Below are 19,892 nucleotides of genomic sequence, written 5' to 3' on the forward strand. Positions count from 1 at the left end.
ATATTGGCTGAAAGTATAAAGTTAGGAACACAACAATGGCTATATAAGATCAGAATCCTAAGAGGAAAAGCTAGTTTATCCTAGTGCATACAAAAGCCATTTTAAATAATGATAACATCTATTTTCTATATGCATTTTATAAGCTTCACTATAGAGGAAAATGAAGAATAGTTCAGTTTACCAAACAAGCAATTGGGGCCTTAGTGGGGGAGCTCCTTCATGGAAAAATTCTACTTATGCATCCATCATAGTCATAGCTGTCATCTTTTCACCTTTCTTGCGAGGAATCCTATTCGGAATAAGGGAATTCCCCTTTTAAAAAGGGGAAAGTTGACAGCTATGATCATAGTTGCCTTTCAAGCATTGAGCACATCACATGTACATCTTTTAACATGCATGCAATTAAGAAATGCAATTTGGGATTTCTACAGGTAGGGAGAGGTACTGATAAATATTATCCCAAAAGTTTTAGGTACATGTTAAATGTTAAGGTATATGTGCTTGTGGCCGGGGGTCAAAGACTCTGAGTTTTCTTTTTTAAGTAAGTCTCTAGTCCACCTAGAAAGGTTGTTATGGGGCAAAGCATTCAGGTACTGTACCTTCTAAACAATTACTGTGAAATGAGAGTGAGTGTAACTACCTTATATATTTTTTCTGGTACTTAGGAATGCTCCCTGTAGACTTAATAGCGTGATTTGGAGCAATGCTGTTATTGTTAAGAGGTTACTTTCTGATAGGTTAAGTGATTGTGACCGACACCAACTGGAGGTAGGACAGGAGGAAACCTAAGGCAGTGAAGGGTATTATGCAGCCCTCCAGATATTTTCCAACTCTCAACAGCACCAGTCTGAATGGTCATTAGTCAGGGATTGTGAGAGTTTTGGTAAACTGTTTTAAACTACATTTTAAATTGTTGTAATCTGCCCAGGGACCTTAGGGAATAGGACAGGTAATAAATGAAAATAATAATAGGTGGGATTCAGCTAATGAATCCCATCAATAGAAGGCCTGCAAAAGAACTTCCTCTTGTGCAGGACGGCCCCCCCCAACATGCCCCCCATTGGCTCAAGGAGGTAGGGAGAACCCTTGGAATAGTGCCTGGGGAGAGGAGAGGGGGGACTGTTCTGTCTGTCAATCCCAAATGCTTGCCCTGATAAAACAATCATCTTAGCACAACACTGAATTCCTCCCAATAGTCCAGCAAGATCTGGAGGGTCATGGGTTCCCCACTCCTGCTCCAGGGTAAGTAGGAACCTAACCATTTAGATTAAACTGAAGTCAGCATCTTGAATCTGTGCCAGAAGACAAAGGAACCGAATGCAAGTGCTGGCACAACCTCTAACCTAGTATTCATTTTATTCAATATTTTAAAATGGTTGAAAATCAACTTGTATTCAAGGGAAAACTCTTTTAAGATGAGTATGTAGCATATCACTTTAGCCCAGATACAAATACTAACAAAAAATATCCTATCACATGTTAGAAATTCCAAAAACAGATAGGTGATTCCCACCCCCATATGTGGTGCAAATGTGATTTGTCAAAAAACTACTAGAATAAAATTTAAAATTGTATTAAAAAGATCTTAGATGATAAAATTCCTCTCCATCCAGGTTTTTTAAAAAAACTGAATTACCAGTATGCGGAAAGCTGGGGGCATCAGAACTTAACAAATTTGTTTCTTTCATGTTAGCCACACCAATAATATTTGGTAAGACATGGGATCAGTTAACACACTATCCAGTAAAAAATGTGTGGAGAAACTTCGAGAATTTGCTGCTATGGCCAAACTAACCCATTATCTCAGATTTACATGAAAAGACAAAAATATGATAGTCAGATAGTTTTGTTGACTATAGGAACAATAAACAATTGTGGCCAAATGTAATATATCAGTTTGTACTGTACTAAGAATGATACAAATAGTGTTAATATAAATTATTGCTTTTTGTGCCTTAAGCAAAATAAAATAAAATAAAATAAATTGATAAAGGTAGCACCGTACACAAGTTTTCAATATTTTAAAAACAGTCTAGACCAGTGAGTGGATGTCCCAGAAATCTACAACAAGGAAAGGAACACACCACCACCAAACCCTGCCCAAAACTCATACATATGGTATACTAGAAAGTATAAGACAAATCCTTGCCCCAAGGAGCTTGCAATGTAAAATCTACTAAGAGGGAGGCAACTGAGAAAGGAAGAGGGCAATTGAGGCAAGGTAAACAGAGGAAGATTATTTACTAAGGTATAGCTCCAAAAAGAGCAGAAACACCAGTCCTAAAAGAAACAGACAAAAGTTAGCTCTATAAGTAAAGCAGTTTTAAAATTTTAAGAAATATATAGGTCAAAATATTTTTTATGTTTCAGAACAAATGAGCCCAGCAAGAAGCAAACAAAATCTTCATTCATCATCACACACTGTAATGAAGCTCTCTTCCCACAAACACCAAAGCAATCTTGCACCCACAATTTCTCAAGTGCATGCAAAGGACGTGTCCCTACCATGCTGTTGTCTCAGTCCTTGAGAATATGTAACCTGAAAAGCTGTGTTTCCAGCTACGTGGTTTAGTAGTACTTAAAAATAGATCCAGTCAGCTTGAGGCAGGCCATATAGACTGTTCTATTTCAGGCACATCCCAACTCACTGTTACATCCAGCAGAATAACAATCCAGCAACTTTTCTCTCTCCTGACATTTATGTACTCCATTGGCTATTCATTCCAAGACAGCAGGAAATGAAAGCCAGTGTCAACACAGGCATGGTTAGTGGCCTTTCATAATGAGGAGCAGCAATGCTGACACCTGACACTTGCCAGAGCAAAACCCAAGCTATTTCCAAACAAAACCTTTACGCATATCATATAGGGGTCGGGGCGACAGCTGAGCTGCTTGCTGTCATGTAGCCTCAGCTGTAACTACTGAACCTGCTACCCTTGTAAGCCCCTCAAACTCATTTTCTCTTTGCTATTGGCCAAGGAGCAACAGATTTCCTAATGTTTGACAACACACTGCAGGTGTTTTAATCCTTTCTGATTCAGTACCTCCTTTTTAGCAAGACTGAAGTGACATGCCACAAGAAAGGGATACTGTCCATACCCATTAGTAGGAATACCAGCTGTGAAAAGACTGACATAGAAAAGGTCATACATCTGATCACTTATGTAAGCTGACTTAATAAGATACAGTCCATGCTAAAATCAAAAGGAACCAACCTCTACAGCAAGCTACATTTACACACCACCCACTACCCAGTCCCAACCACTTTCCACCTCATGAATTTCGAAACAAAACCTTTACGCATATCAAGATAGCTTCCCATCTTGAGCAGCACCTGCCAGTCAAGTGCTCATCCTCCTCCTCAGCTGAGCACCTGCAGGTGCCTTGGAACCTTGGATTTTTTTCTCTCTCTCTCTTTTCCTTGGCCTCCTTCCGTTATGCTTATATGGCCATTCTGACATCAGAGATCAGCAAACACTATAGAATTTCAAAAATTTCCAGATTAACATCCAGACTTGATTGCTGCAATACATTATGTTGTACATGTAGTTGTCCTTGATTTATTTATTGAAACTTCAGTTGTTTCAGAATATAACAGCCAGATTACTGACTAATATTGGCCATTCAGAAGAACTCATCAGCTTAAAAATATCTTCACTGGCTTCCAATTTGTTTCCGGGTACAATTCAAGGTATTGTAGTGATTTTGACCAATAATGACCTATACAGCTTGGCATCAGGTTATCTGAAGGGCTCTCTACTCCTACACAGACCTGCTCACTCATTAAGACCTGTGACAGAGTCTCTGTGTGTCAACTTTAGAAGTGAGGTAGGTGACTACTAGAGGTAGGCGTTTTCATTGGTACTGCCCTAAGTGTGGAATGCTCTCCTTCCAGTGCCACTTTATTGGCACATACTAAATTTGGACATCAGGTGAAGGCAACAATATTTTGCAGATTCTTTGGAGATAATTTTGGTTTTACTGTTCACTGCAGCCTTAGCTATTATTTTTACTACTGGTGTGAGTTTTAATTGGCTTCTGATGTCAACTGCTGGATTTTTTTGTATTATATTGTAAGTTACTTTATTAGATGCTTCAGCTGAGAGGTGACAGAGCTCATTTAGACACACAAAAGATGCCTTCTCCATAACCTACAGAGATTAGCCTCCCACTCCATGACATTATGCTGATTTATAGATCCCTCCTATTAAATTACTTATCAGAAGACCACAATGTCAAGATTCCATCACCAAAACCCCAAGAGACCCAATTTGACAGTCATTCGATTCCTCAAGGAAAGATCCCAGGAATCTTAGAGGGATGTGCGTTAGATGCACGTCTCCAGGAGAAACTTGCTATAAACAGAAGCCATGAAGCAAGCCAGAAATTCCATAAACACCATTAGTCATCTGAACAGCAGAGAGAAGAAACAGCTATATTCAAACAGAAGGGCAGCTCTTGTTTGCCAATGACAGAAGCACCTGTTCAATCTCAATGCACCCTTTACCTTTTCAACTTGCTCCCACCCCACCGCCAACACCATGATCTTGCAATATAGAAAAAATCAGCCAGGCTATAGGGTTACATAGACTTCAAGCAATAACCTGAGTAAGGGGGAGCCACAGGAAAGGTTCAGACTCCAGACATAGAAGGTTGTGGACAAAAAAGCAAAACCTGAGATTTTGGGCTTCTCTAATGCGGGGGGAGGGTGGGACTGTGGCCCTCCAGCTGTTGTTGGACTTCCAACACTCAGCCCCAGCCACCATGGACAATGATCAGATTGTGGGAGGTGGAATCTAGCAACATCTAGAAGGCCAGAGGTTCTTTACCCCTGCTCTAAAGAGACTTTCCATGAAAATTATTTATGGAAATTCTGTTCTAGTTATCCTGGAAGAAACTCAAACACATTAGCTATCACAGAGACTTAAAAACCTTTATATCACAATGTAATGAATTTATTTTTATCTTGCTAACTAGCTTAGAACAATATGCCTTGAGGTGATAATGGGTTGGATGATTGCCAGTTAACTGAGGGTGAATCCTGATAAAAAAAATAGGCACTGCTAGTAGGTGGTATTTGTGATGTCCCCAGATTTGCTCTGGAAGATTGGGGAGGCAAAACAGATTTAGGGAGCGTGCAGGGAAAGAAGGAGAATGTTCTCCTTAGTGTTAAGCTGAATACAACCCTAAGTTTAGTCCACACAATTTGCCTATACACATTTCAGAAGTAGCTCTCACCTAACTTTATGCAAAAGGGAACTACAACAATTTCCTTAAGGAGCTTGTTTTACAAATTCAGTTCCCTGTCTGCATCTTTCCAAAAATTTCTTCTTCCATTTTACTGCAGCTAACTCCTGCATATGCACACATGAAAAATGGTAGAACAGCATAAAAATCAATCTTCTTACAATATGCTTCAATCCTCCCAAGAGTCTAACATGCTATTTATGTACGAGATCTCTTTATGGGCAAGAAAGCTAACTGACTGAATGCAATCAGGAAACCTGCCAAGTACAATCATAATAAGCACAAGGGAAAGTATCTAGCACTCTGCACATGGTCAGAAATACTTTATTAAGGTACTTGTGAAACTCTGTGTGTTCATTGATTTGTGTATCAAGTGACTGTTTACTCTGTGTTACATGTAGAAGTGACAAATTTTGATTGGCAGGGGTGACTGCCTACCATGTCTACAAGGGGCAGAATAAAGGTGGGCATTTATCACTTAACAAGTGCACAATATTATATCCCCAAAACCTTTTAATGCAGATAATAGATAATAATCTATACAAAAGTAGCAAATTAAAATAGTCTTGTTTGGCTGAAAGCTCAATAGCTGACATGTCAAAATAAACATGTGATACAGGAACATGTGATTTTATAGAGTGCTTCAAAAATCAGCAAGAAAGACATATTAGAATCCATTCTGACAACAATAACAACTTCAGGATAAATAAATAAGGGCATACTAGCACGAACCAAACAACCTAAATGAGGGAATATGCAGCTTGTAAAGCTACTTCATTTGCACAGTCTTGGAAAGGGCAAGCAACCCAACACTTTGCCTTCTAGCTTAAACAAGGCACACAGCTGTACCTTCTGAGAGTAGACAACTGCTCAAAAAGTGAAGTCAGCCTAAATACCCAGAACTAACCATTTTAAAATCAAGCTATAGACAAAATGACAGACCCAAATTAGTGATGCTGTTCTTAGTGAAGCAGAATGATTCTGCAGTCAAAATATAAAGACAAAAATATTTGAAACCTAGCTGCATGCCCACTTCAATGAAAATAGCACTAATACTGTCTATGTTTCAGTTACAATCAAAGTTACATTATTACGTATTTGGATTGAAGCAGCTACAACTTCTACAGGATACAGAAACTCTGAACAAGCTTTAAATGTGAAATCACAGATCCTTTGTATGCTAATTTTGACTTGAAAAAAGAAAATGTGAACACTTCTAGCTTTTCCAAAAGTATGTGGGTCTAGCTTGTCATTAAGGATACATTATTTCATTTGCCTATGATTACAGCACTCAGATTTGATTCCTTAAAGCACTCTGATGGTTAATGTCAAAAGGTGGGTTTTTTTCTTCCATCAAAAACCGATCACATAAATTCACTGTAGTGCTGCAAAGTATGAACGAGACACTAATGTGGTTAAGTTATTAAAATCTTTAATTACAACTAGTACTTCAATGTTGTACAAACATTCTCTTTTTCATAAAAAAAGATCAAAGTATTTCCCCCCACTCCGCCTTTAGCCACTCTATGGAGGGCCAGCCCTGTGGAACACTCTCCCATCAGATGTCAAGGAGATAAATAACTATACAACTTTTAGAAGACCAGATGTCTTCTAAGGCAGCCCTGTATAAGGAAGTTTTTTAATGTTTGATGCTTTAGCATAACACCCATTTGGGGCATTATTATGTCGCCCATCTGGGACAACTCGGTCATATGGGAAGGGTACGAATAATAAATTATTGAGCTTGGCAGGGTGGTTAAAGTATGTGATGTATAACTAATACATGCTAAAATCCTGATCTCATATCTTTTTTCTCCTAAGAAGCTGAGTAACTTGTTTCATATTGTGGTTAGGACCACAGCCTAAGTGTTTTTGAGTATTTGCTTCTCAGCTATCTGCCAAAAGGGCATAAGTACATTGGTATAATTTATCCATGTTAGCATGAGTACGCACCATGCTAAGTCACACTGGGAGTAGAAGCAATTAGGAAAAGCTAAGATGAGTGGTAGATGACTCGTTTTATGTGCATATGTGGCACATGAGGCTTATTTTCAAAGGGATGAGCAGGTTTAAAATACCCAGAAACCATTGTTTTTGAGTTGCATCCAGGAATAAAATTTGAGTTTATTATGGATAAGCTGTTATAAGAAAAAGTATCACACCCAGGCAACGGGATCCTGCTTATTTGGCAGATTTGAAAAGTAATTTGGCCTCAACTGGGAACAAAGAGAATTGATTCACAAATGCTTGTTTACCATTTAGTTTTTCTAAACTTTATAACAAGCCACTGTGTGCACCAATTCTGTTGCTTTTGATGTGATATGAAAGTTCTATTAGAGGGGCTATATCTGTGATGGTTCATTCACACATCCAATTTATATTTGAAGCTGCAGTCACCAAATGATGAACATGCATGTTTAAGTAAGTCTGTGGCTTCCAGGGATATAGACAATAAGAAAGCCTGTAACATGCTGCCCTTTGAATTTCAGTTGCCATCCCCAGGATTTGCTGACCTGAATTTTGTCCTGCTCAATGTACAATGTATCTGGATGCTTTAGACATGACAGGTGGAATATTTTCTCCATTCTTCTGAGAATGTTGATGGGAGTTCTAATCTACATTAGAATTAAGAGTTATTCCAGCATTTCTTGGGAATAAAGAAGAAAACAATGGGGTTCTTAAATATATAAAAGTACCAAGAGTCGTGTTAAGTGTAGCAGAAAGAGAAAAAAATCCACATTTTCAGCACTTATCAATAGGTGAAATGGAGGATCCAGTCAGTCAAAACACTGTGTCCATAGACGACTACTGACCCAGGGTGCCAGAATTATTCCAGATTAAGCCTTTGGTTTATCCCTTTATTTCCAACTAAGTATAGCAACAGCATTTTACTACATTCATTCTTCCATGCCCCACTTTCTCTTGTTTTAACCATTATCTGTTCTATACTGTTCTATATTGGGGACACTGTCAATTTTGCCCATGCATCTCAGTTCCATGTACACTGATGGTGCTGCATTACACAATGATAATGCAGAAGAAGGCCCCAACAAAAAAAAAGGAATAAGCAGAAAACCAAACTCCATAAAACTTTAGGGATAACAGGCGTTTATTATATGGTTTTCTCATATACCATCCTAATGAACACTCATAGAACCTCCACCTCCCCCCACCAAAAAACTAGCACCCCAGTGCAGAAAACCACATGCCTAGAAAATACCGCAAAATGCAACTTTGCACACTGTCCAGGGAAGGAGAGGGTTGCCCTGTTTTCAGACTGCCACGGGCATTTATTCAGGAACGCCAGCCCTACCATTGGGCAGGGTGAGTTAAACGGCACCCTTGGGCAGATCAATGTTTTTTTGGGGGGGAGGGGCAGCAAATAACATTTAAAAGTTATTGTCGTATTTTGACTGCCAGGCCGGGGGGGGGGGGGTGCGGAGGAAGGAAAACAGGCCTTTTGCAATATCTCATGCCTCAAGCGCCAAAACAACTTGGCATGGCTTGAGGACTCTGCACTCTTGACACCGGGGGACAAGGGGGAGAAGCGCGCGCGCGCGCGTTGGGGGGGGGCGGGGTATGAAATCTGCTGCTCCGCCTCAGATAGCAAAAAGAGTCGGGTCGGCCCTGGCAGACACACTGACCCCCGAAAGAATAAATAAATGCACCAACCTCCTCTTAAGCCCCCTGGGCTCCCCAGCGCTCACAATGCGAGCCTAGCCTGTCACACCCCTCAGCCGTCTCTCTCTCGCTCTATACTCTGTGTGTGTGTGTGTGTGTGTGTATTTTCATTCTCTCTCCCTGCAGGGACTTTCCCCCGGCCCCCATAACTGACGAGTCCCTCATAACAACCCCCGCGCCCCACCCCCAACCATGACAGACGCATCACGGCTCTCGGATCCCGGCCGCCCCAACTGCCAGCGCCGCCAACGCGCGCCCGCGGCAGAACCGCCCCCCCCCCGGCCCTCCTCCACAGGGGCTCCCTCCACGCCCCGGCGCCTCAGCTGCATTTACCTGCCCCCCCACGAGCGGGGAGAGGGCTGCGGGGCCGGCCCGCGGCCCCGAAGGGTCACGCGAACCCGCTCTCCCTGCGCTCGTTAACGGCCCAGCCAAGCCCCGAGCTTTCTCCTGAGGCGCCTCAGCCGCTCCTTCCCTCCCTCCCTCCCACCTACCCACAGGCCCAGCTTCGGCGCACAACGGCTGAGAATGATGCGCCACGCCCACCAAGGGGAGTCTGGGAAATGTAGTCCCGCGGATATAGCGAGGGTGTTCTTCTTTACCCCGTCACTCTGGACCCCAGCACGCCGGTTTCAAAAAAATGGCCACGAAGTGGGGCGGCCCGGGCAGCGTCTTCACATATCCACGCATGCAAAAAGGGGGATTTTAAGAAGCCCCTAGCCGCTGTAGCTCTTTCCACCAGCTTCGCGCTGCATGAAGGTTACCTTATTTACATAACGGGTCCAGATCACTTGATACGGATTTGGTAAAGCAATTCTGTGCACACGCGGCGGGTGCAGGTAATTTTAGACTCTGGACTGAATGGTCTTAGGTTGGTAGGTGGGTGGTGCGAGCTCCAGAAGCCAGGCTCCAGACATAAGCCCGGAGGGAGAAAAGGAACCTGGGAGAACTGGCAGAGAAAGAAGATTTAACTACGGCTGCGTATGCACCATTTAAAGCACACTCCCCGCCCCCCAAAAGAACCCTGGGAACTGTAGTTAAAGGTGCTGGGAATTGTAGCTCTGTGGGGGGCAACTGTAGTTATTTATTTCAAGTATTTATATCCCCGCCGTCTTTCAGGATACAAACCCTTCCAACTTGTCTTACAGGCAACATGGAGTTACATTAAAAAAAAAAAACCATAATAAACACCAGTAGGTAGAAATTCACCTGGATCCTTCCTATAGTAGGGCACTTGGTGGTCGGGTTGCCACCTTTGGTCGGGCAAAATATGGGACAGGTCAAGCAAGGACAAGTCCCATATTTTTCCTTGAAGAAAGGAACAATCCCTTATGATAAAGGACAGGTGGCAACCCTACTTGGTGACTTTATGCCTATATGGTATACAGTGCCATTTAACACATACCCCTTACATCTTCTACACAGCCTGCATACCCTGACCTTCAAATTTCCGCAGATAAAAATACAGTAGGAACAATGTTCCTGTACCCCTCTCACAGAGGATGACCCGCAGCTCCGTCCCTCACTCCATCATCATCATTTGCATTTGTTAGGTATTCACTTGCAACCCAAAAAATCTAGCCAGCTTGCATAATTGCATGAAGTGCAATAATAAAAGGTATTTCACAAAATCGGTGAGCGAATTTCTTGTCCAGAGTGTCCGTGTGGCTAAGGGCCCCTGACCATTAGGTCCAGTCGTGTCCAACTCTGGGGTTGCGGCGCTCATCTCGCATTACTGGCCGAGGGAGCCTGCCTACAGCTTCTGGGTCATGTGGCCAGCATGACTAAGCAGCTTCTGGTGAACCAGAGCAGCGCAGGGAAACGGCGTTTACCACCGGAGCGGTACCTATTTATCTACTTGCACTTTGACTTGCTTTCGAACTGCTAGGTTGGCAGGAGCACCTTCTGATCAGCAAGCCCTAGGCTCTGTGGTTTAACCCACAACGCCACCCTCGTCCTGTCCGTGTGGGTGGGATGGGAACGCCTTTAAGATACAACCTCTAACCTCAAAAGAGATTTAACTTCTAGAGCCCCAGAGGTTGCTGGAAGTCGGGCAATTCTACACGTGCACGCGCTGTGAGAAAGGTATTTCCATAACTCTCCACGGTGCAAAAGAGAAACATCTTTTTTTTTTGGCCACCACCAGCAGCGACAACAAAAAGCCTCCCCGTGGTATTAAAAAGGATAAAAAACTGGCCTGGTGATGTAGAAGGGCTTTGGACATATGGTTTTACCGAACTGCTAACCTACATGCATTTGGGTTGCCCATCACCGTACTTGAGACCCGGCCCCTCCGCCCCGCAATCCCGATTCCCGGCGAGTGTCTTTTGTTGCACGAGCCTTATGCTTTCACGAAGCGCAAGGCGGCAGCTATTGGCCAGTCCTTCCAACGTGCTTTGTGACCGTATCAAACACAGCCGCTTGTCGACTTTAGAACTGCCAGGGGCCAGTGGAGAGGCGAGGCCTGTATCTCGCCCAAGAGGGGCAGCAGGTTGCCATAGTTATGGCTCCTCCCGCCGCGCATGTCTATGACGTCATCCTCAGTGGCCCTGTGCGCCTCGTACTTTCCGGAGGCTGAGCGGCTGGGATCGGCCTCCGATCGGGAAGGCGGAACTCCCTTCTGGGTGACGGCAGGGGGTCTTGTTGCTCTGGGTGGCGGGCGCGGCTGTGGTTTGCTGGGCGTCAGGCAGCGATTGAGGTAGCCTTCCACGAGGGCAATAGGCGAAACGGCGAGAGCAGGCGGTATTGGAAAGGGAGGTATTTGTGGTGGGGGCGAGGATAACAAGGCTCAGCATTTATAGGGCGTTTGGAGGGTCCATAACGACGGGCACATATAGAAACCCCTTTGAAACCCGGAAAGACACGTTTTTGTCCATCCTTCCATTGGGGTGGGTAGTGGGGAGCCTGAACCTGGGCTGCCTAAGGCTAGTTTGTTTATTTTCCAGAGGGGTAGCAGCAAAAGCGAAAAGGCATCTTGAAGGCAAGTAACTTTACGGAGGTGCGAGTTAGAGCCATGATTCCACCTCAAAGGGAAGTGGGAGCCAGGATTGTTGCCGATGCTGTGAATAATCACCATGCTTTTATATTGCATGCGTCTAAGCTTGGCGTAATAGAACAGTTTTAATAATGGTAAGTTATTGTATTATTACTATTATAAGTTTAGAAATACTTTGGAGAACAGTCGCTGTTAGGGGTTCTAGGTGAGTTTGGTCTAAACTGCATTGTCTTAAAGTGCTTTCTTAAAGTCTCTTCCACTAGGTTACATAGATCATAGAGGGGACCTAAACCTAGCTCTTTTGTTTCCTATCACACATTACAGCTTATTAATTTGTCCCATAGAAGACAATATGAGATACTGAGATGAATAGCTACGTCTAGTTAATTGGTTATGAAACCTAGCCCTCAACTGATGTGGGTGAAAGGCAAATGGGATATACGACTTGGAAGCTAATTTACCCTGAAGAAGTGTCCTTGTTTAGGGCAAGGCTGGGGCTGATATATGAGTGGGAGTGCCAACATCTGGAAGCCTGCAGGTTTTCCATCTCTGTCTTAGGGAAACAGTGACCTATGCAGGTTAGGCCAATGGCTATTGAGCTTTGCCATAACTGGACAAACTAGAATTGAGCCACTTAAAAACACTCAACACTTTCCTGTGTATTGCAGGAAAAACTAAAGCAGAGATGGTATAGTTGTATTTCTGGGAAGCTCCCGATAAGCTTCCATAGAATCCTGGTGTTCCCTGAAAGGCAGCCTGAAACCCATCACATTACATAGCTCAGCTGGTTAGAACATGGTGCTGATAACACCAAGGTTGCAGGTTCAACCTCCATATGGGACAGCTGCATATTCCTGTACTGCAATGGGGTTGGACTAGATGATCCTCATGGTCCCAACTGATTCTGTGGCATAATGCTTTAGTATGTGATGTGAAATGTGGTGATGGCTCTAAAAGTTGACTATAATGGACTCTCTTAGGTAGGTCTGTTCTGCCTTAGGGTGCTTATTGCTCTAACCTTCCTGCAATCTCTTTGTAGGATATGCTCCTTTCCCAGTCTTTTCTCAAAAAAACATATAACTTTAGTATTGTTGCGGAGATTTAAATTCCATGTTTTCCCTTCAGATCCTAGTGCATGGCCTTGGAGCCAGTGGTTACACAGATAATGGGTCCAGAGAGGATCTGTCCAAATGAGCACGAAGAGCTGGGGCTGCAAGAGACACCTGATGGAACCCCTGAACCTGCTGGGGAGTGGAGTAGTGAAGAACCTGAAGAGGAGGAGGAAGATGGTAGTAATGGCTACTTGTACCAGCCACTGAATCAAGATCCGGATCAGGGACTAGCAGCAGCTGAAGAAACGGAACCCAGCACAGAGCCAGCGCCCGATATCAATGAGCGACTTCAGGTAGCAGAGTTTTGTTTCAAGTATGTGTCCTGGGGTTCCTCAAGGTGGGGCCACAGATTCTTGCATGAGCATGCCTTTGTGCTATGCTTAATGCTTGTAATGGCTTTATGCACTGCATGCAGGCAATGAGACTGCATCTGCCTGACCCACCTGTGGACAGCGATGAGGAGGAGGGAACTGCAGCTCAAAACTCTCGCAGCTCTATCCCTATGGATCCAGGTAACATTATATTGAAGCAGCTTTATTTATTTTAGTCTTTATAGTCTCCAGAGAGAATTGCCAGCCTTAGAACTTGTTGTATGTAAGTCCTGCCACATTCAGCCTGTTATTTTTTCCATTCTGCCTTTTTTAAGGCTTGTGATTATCTAGTTTGTTATATCCTCCATGTCTCCAACCTGTTCCATAACCTCTAAATCACTTTTCTATCCTGCCATTCCTACACAGAGTTGTAGAGGATCCCAAAGGTCTTCTAGTCTAACCTTCTGCAATGCAGGAATCACAAATAAAGAATCCCTTACAGATGGCCATTTGACCTCTGCTTTAAAACTTCCATTGAAATAGTCCACCACCTGCTGAAGTAGTTGGTTCCACTGTTGAACAGCTCTTATCGTCTTGAAGTTATTTCTGTTTAGTTGGAATCCCCTATCCCCTTGAATCCATTGGCTCAGGTCCTACCTTCTGGAACAGCAGAAAACAAGCATGCTTCCTTCTCTATGTGACAGCCCTTCAGATATCTGAAGATGGCTACCATATCACCTCTCAGTCTTCGCTTTTCCAGGCTAAGCATACCCAACCCTTAACTCCTTCTTAAACTCTGGTGCCCAGAACTGGACACAGTACTCCCAAGTGGGATCTGACCAAGGCACAATAGAGTGGTACTGTTACTTCCCTTGATCTGGACACTATACTTCTGTTGATGCAGCCTAGAATAGTGTTAGTTTTGTTTGTTTTTTGCTGCTGCATCATGCTGTTGACTCATACTAAGCTTGTGATCTACTAGGACCCCTAGATCCTTTTCACATGCACTGCTGTGTCAAGCCAGATGCCACTGATCCTGATTTGTGCATCTGATTATTCCTAAGTGTAGAACCTTACATATGTCCATACTGAAATTCATTTTGCTAGTTCCTATTGAACTACTTTTCATGATTTTTGGTCCTGTTCTCCAACCAGTTAAGATCCTATTGAATCCCGATTCTGTTCTCTTGAGGCATTACACGCTCTTCTCAGTTTGGTGTCATGTACAACTTTGATGAGCTTCTCCACTATTCCTTTATCGAAGTCATTTATATAAAGATGTTGAACAACACCAGGCCCGGGACAGAACCTTGCAGTACACCACTTATCACTTTTTTCCAGGATGACAAGGAACCATTGGTGAGCACCCTCTGGCCTTGGTCAGCCAACCAGCTACAAATCCACCTAACAATAGCATCATGTAGCCCACATAAAGTGCAAGGTGGCAGAGGGGTTATTTCACCCGTGTTCATGACCCCTTTTATGATTAAGTGCCATATAAAGGCCACACATAACTACTCTCTCAATCTAGACTACTTTACAGAGCTATTGGGTCTAAGTCTGGCTTCTCTTTGCTCAAGTCCAAACACACAATGTCCTCTAGCTTTCATGGCATTCCTCTCTCCATTCTTCCCATTCAGTTTTAGCACTAGTATATTATCGGCTGCAGTTTTGCTTGGTAACTCTGTTTGTGGGTTGGCTAATTGCTATGGTGCTCTCTCTTGTTCATAAGATTAGTGGGGCAGCAATCGTTTTTGGCTATCCAGTCCCTAGTTCAAGCTTACCATGGGCCCATAAATGCGTATGTCCCCCCCCCCCAGTAAACCTGAGCCTTCATCCTGGGTCGCATGCTACCTTGGATGAGCTGCCCCTTTATCTATTCACAGATTGAGTACTGCATGAATATGGAAATCCTTGAAAAGGAATTGTGTTGAGTCTTGGGTGTGTGGTGTTGACAGCTGGTTTCCTTTTGTGCTGCCCCTCTCATTCCTCGGCTGTCTTTGACTCTAGAACATGTGGAGCTGGTGAAAAGGACTATGGCTGGAATCAAGCTTCCCACGCTTGGAATCCCTGCGTGGGCCAATGAAATCTCGGATGACCAGTGGCAGGATATGGTGCAGCGAACCCTGCAAGCCCGGCAGAGCCAGAGCAGCCCCAAGCCAGAATGGAACTGAAGACTGGATCTTGTGCATCCTTTGCTGAAAGAGCTAAACATGAAGTGCTGCACTTTAAACCATTGTCTCTGAACTGGTTGGGTTAGATATTTATCTTTCATCAGCATTGAAACTCTGTGTTCACCTTGTCACATTGAAAATATGGCCTAATTCATAAGGGTTTTGTGGGGTTTTTTTTTTTGTAATGCCCAGTCATAGCTACTTGAGTGGTGGTGCTAGTGATATCAGGCTGTTTTCCTAAGCTTGGGGAGAGGGAGAAGCCTCTAGGAGAACTAACCATCTCATGAAATCGCCCTTTGACATGCATGATTCTAGCCCTGCTGTTTACTCTCCCCCCCACCAGCCCCACTCCCCTTTTCCAAGTGACACATGGGCTTAAGAGCTAAACATGGCCATGAGGTGGAGTCCAGCGTGTCATCTTTTCAAGAGATCCATTTTATTTAGTTCTGTACATACAGGGACATCTGTACAAAATCCAACACTGTCATACTATGTAATACTCTACTGAAAATAAAGTACACCATATGTACATAATGAACTGTAAAGCAGCTTAATACTTGTGTCCAGAGAGTGAATGCATCACTTTAAGTTTTGCTTGCCCCCCCCTTTGAGAAGGGGCTATGTAAGAAGTGAAAGAGGCAGCTCCAACCCTGTCCATGTAAAAAGTAGGGAAGGTATACAAGCAAAGTGGGAGAAACACAAGGGATTTTTTTTAAAAAAAAAGTAGAGCTGGATTAAAGTGAATAGTGATCTGAAGCCGTGTGCTTGAGGTGTTAGTTCTTTCGCCCCCTTTCTCAAACAGCTTCTCCCATCCCTGTTAAGATACATAGGACACCGGAATGAATTGGCAGCAAACTAAACTTTAATGTTAGGTACCAAACACAAGTTCCCTGACCCCAAACAAAGATTAGACAGAGGCTATATTTACATCTAAGTCATACAGCACATGATGCTCAATTGCAGTCCTGCTCCACCAATGCAAAACTCCAGCAGGCAGAGAAGGGCTGTGTTGTGTTATGGGGCTAGGTTGTGGAATGTGCCCTATAGTTCTCGTCTGCAGAGCCCAGCCTTGGGTGGGTGGGGGGGGCACAAATTGACTGAATTGCACTTTGCTTTAGAAGAGCTCCAAGTCAACATCGTCCCCCCCAGCAGCTACACTTGAAGCCCAGCGGCTACTCAGTTCATTCTGGTTCCTATTCAATTCTACCACTGAAAAGACAGGCAAATATATTAAATCAAAACTCCCCCTTCCCTTTTGGGTCATGGTTTCCCACTTGTTGCTTCAGTTGGCACATGGCAAGAGGTTTAAGCAGGTCTCACTCAAAGAAGGGCTTTAGTGTTCAGAGAAACTGTTCACCAGTCAGCCAGAGCATCTTCAACGGGTATTGAAAATATTTTGGCAGCGGACAGTGGAGGAGCTATGATTGATTGATGGGCTGGATGTCAGAGTACTAATAGCCTGTTGTCAGCTGTGCCTCACCTTCCTTTCCAAACTAATTGGCAAATTCAGAAAAGCAACGGTGCAGATCAGTTACCAGTACAGGAAAGTGGGTACCTTCAGTGAGATGCAGGCAGATCTATGAAACTGGGTTTTAGGGAACTTGGAACAAAATTAATCTAGGTACAGAAGAAATAGGGAGAAACACAACAGAAGTGAAGTAGGTGTGCAGATAATGCAATACAGCGTATGAAGATTTAAAGTGTGATGTAGACTGGAGAAAGAGGCTTGCAGTCTGAACCTCCCGCACCCCATGGTTGCCTCACTGCTTTCAATGGGATTTACGTCTGAGTGAGTGAACTTGGACTTACAGCCTTAAATTAAATGTAGAAGACTGGAACCTAGAATCTGAGGTGGGGAGATGCAAGTCAGAATTCATAAAACAGAAGGTTAACGCGGAATTGATTAGGAATGAGGGTCCTCCCCTTTTGTGACCTTCCATGATTCTGAAATTCAATCAGCAATCTGTAAACAATGGCAGCATATGAAGCTAATTCAAGTTTAATAAGGAGTTGGTCAGGAAACTACCTAGCTACCTCAAATGAGTTCAAGGCTTCAGGGCATATAGATCACATCGTAGAGTACTAAAGGAAGTCACTAGTTTACTTGCAGAAGCACTAATTGAAAAAATCCCGGAGAATGGTTGTGAGGCATCACAGGACTGGAGACAAGCAAATGTTGCTCCACTTTGCAAAAAGAAATATCTAGGAAATCATAGACTGGTCAGTCTGACTATGATACTAGAACAAATTATATATATATATATACAATCTTGATAACAATTAGTTGAAGTCATAATGGATTTGTCAAGAATCTCAGACTTTTTTGATCAGGTCGTTAGCTTGGAGTGTGGGAATGCTCTGGATGTAATTTATCTTTATTACAGCTAAGCATTTGGCAAAGTCTTTCTAACATTTTTGTTGGTGAACTGGTTAAATATAGGCTAGATGAGAAGTTAATAGTTCCATTTTACTCTACACTAGTCAGACCACATCTGAAGTAATGTGTCCAGTTCTGGGTGCCCCAACTTTGAGGCAGACCACTTAATGATTTTTCTCTGCCTGTTGTAACGTGCTGTGCTTGATGCTGTATGGTTTTTACTTGTATTTTTATTGCTTCTTTTATTTCTCATATTGTACTACAATTTGAATTGTATAGAATTCTATGGAATTCAAATTGTAACTGTTCTTCAAACACATTTCCTGGACCACCGGTGGTCCATGGAACCCCTGATATAGACAACTGGATTAAGCGGAGGCCAACAAACATGGCCAACTATAGAAAACAAATCTCGTAAGGATACATTAAAGGGAACAGGGGATGTTACAGCTGCAGAAGAGAAGACTGAAGGCGGACATGCTAGCACTTGAAATACCTGAAAAGCTATCACAAAGAAGGCAACCATTTGTCCTTTTCTGCCCCTAGAGGGCAAGAGTAGCTCTTACGGCCTTAAATTACAGGAGGATATAAGCTACTAACATGAGTTTGGCCAAACTGCGAGAGGCAGTGAAGGATAGGCGTGCCTGGCGTGCTCTGGTCCATGGGGTCACGAAGAGTCGGACACGACTGAGCAAATATTTTGGTTCACTAATAGGAGAAAAATTTCGAAGGTAAGAGCAGTTTGACAATTACCTAGAGCAGTGTTTCCCAAAGCTGGGTCTCCAGTTGTTTTCGGACTACAATTCCCATCATCCCTGACCACTGGTCTCACTAGCTAGGGATGATGGGAATTGTAGTCCAAAAACAGCTGGAGGCCCAACTTTGGGAAACACTGACCTAGAGGCATGGAAGGCTGAACCTTACAGGAACTCCACAAGTCGATGTTGGATGGCCACCTCTAGAAAACTCTAGCTCTGGATTGCTTGCATTGAGCAAGGGGTTTGAGTCAGTGGCTCACAAGCTAAAAGCTACAGCTTACGGGAAATGGGGTAATCCTCTCTGGCTACCACCCTAAAATAAGCCTTTGCTATCTCTTGCTCCGAGACTTTCCAAGATGAGGCCCATGGAACTAGAACGGCTGAAATGAACTTGAGCACACTGAGGCTTAGTCCCCCGTCCCCCCCAGCAAACAAAGTGTTGATCCCTATTAAGAAAACAGCAAAGGTGTTCCCTGGCTTGTGCAGTTTAAGTCCCCTCCCTCCCTTGTTCCCCAATATGAAAAATGCTTAAAAAGCTGTTTGTGTACTGTGAACTTAGCCGGGAACTAATTCGTCCAGCGTTCTCCCAAGCTTAGAAACCAACAGTGGAGAGAGGGAGGTTGGCGCAAGTAGGAGAATCTGCTGGAAAGCGTCAAATCTCGCTCTAGTTCTAGCTGAAACTGCAGAGAGAAAAGCCAACCAGTTCATAAGGGAGGCTCTTGTGCGGTAAATGTGTAGATCAGTCACTAGTCTGTATTTGGGACGGACAATCCAAATGATCCGAGCAGCAAAAAGCACAGGCCAGACCTAGAACTATGTAAGGCTGCCATTGTGCCGCAATTTGGGGTGGGGTGGGGAAGAGTGCAAATAGAACAAATTGTAAATTTGCCTGACTCACTCCATTTGCATTCATGATCTCTTTCTTACACTGACACACACACACACACACACTGATTACATCCTTGCACAGAACCCAACAAAAAAGCCAGCGACCATTATTCATATAGATCAAATCAAATCGGTACTCTCTAATTAGCCATTTATTCCGGCGGGGGTGGGGGGGTGGGGAGAGCAAAACTATGTTCCTAAATCTAGCTTGGTCCCCAACGAACAAGCCTGCCTTGATCCCTAGGAAGCAGACTGTAGTGAGCAGCTCTGCCAGTTTCACATAATACGTTCCATTCTTCAGACCATATCATTGTGTGGGGTGTAGATAAAAAGGGGGGGGGGATATAAACAA

General features: G+C 43.5%; 2 protein-coding genes across 11 annotated transcripts in view; one reads left to right on the forward strand and one right to left on the reverse strand.

The window, feature by feature from the left end:
* The window catches only part of KLHDC3 (kelch domain containing 3), a 42,963-nt gene extending 33,252 nt beyond the window's left edge, over window positions 1-9,711 (reverse strand). Inside the window, exons 1-2 of one of the 6 annotated variants that reach the window (XM_033144953.1) lie at window positions 9,262-9,344; window positions 7,761-7,862 (exon numbers count right to left, since the gene is read on the reverse strand). The gene's annotated coding sequence lies outside the window, so the exon portion shown is untranslated. Of the gene's footprint in view, window positions 1-2,505; window positions 2,528-3,334; window positions 3,357-7,760; window positions 7,863-9,261; window positions 9,347-9,689 lie in introns of those variants that run through there. The other 5 variants (XM_033144959.1, XM_033144955.1, XM_033144954.1 and 2 more) reach the window with 5 other exon arrangements.
* Window positions 9,712-11,442: 1,731 nt separating this feature from the next.
* MEA1 (male-enhanced antigen 1) lies at window positions 11,443-16,062 on the forward strand. Of its 5 annotated transcripts, XM_033144961.1 has the most exons (5): window positions 11,461-11,549; window positions 12,089-12,125; window positions 13,046-13,325; window positions 13,448-13,544; window positions 15,354-16,062. In XM_033144961.1, the coding sequence occupies exons 3-5, from the start codon at window positions 13,056-13,058 to the stop codon at window positions 15,515-15,517; spliced, it is 531 nt and encodes a 176-aa protein (XP_033000852.1). In that variant the 5' UTR covers window positions 11,461-11,549; window positions 12,089-12,125; window positions 13,046-13,055; the 3' UTR covers window positions 15,518-16,062. The 5 variants fall into 5 exon arrangements, with proteins under 5 accessions (XP_033000853.1, XP_033000852.1, XP_033000855.1 ...); XM_033144962.1 differs by lacking the exon at window positions 12,089-12,125 and having other exon boundaries at window positions 11,443-11,549; XM_033144964.1 differs by lacking the exon at window positions 12,089-12,125 and having other exon boundaries at window positions 11,463-11,555.
* The last annotated feature ends 3,830 nt before the right edge of the window (window positions 16,063-19,892 follow it).

The sequence above is a fragment of the Lacerta agilis genome, chromosome 3 (assembly GCF_009819535.1).
Source record: "Lacerta agilis isolate rLacAgi1 chromosome 3, rLacAgi1.pri, whole genome shotgun sequence".
In the NCBI taxonomy this organism is placed as follows: domain Eukaryota; kingdom Metazoa; phylum Chordata; class Lepidosauria; order Squamata; family Lacertidae; genus Lacerta; species Lacerta agilis.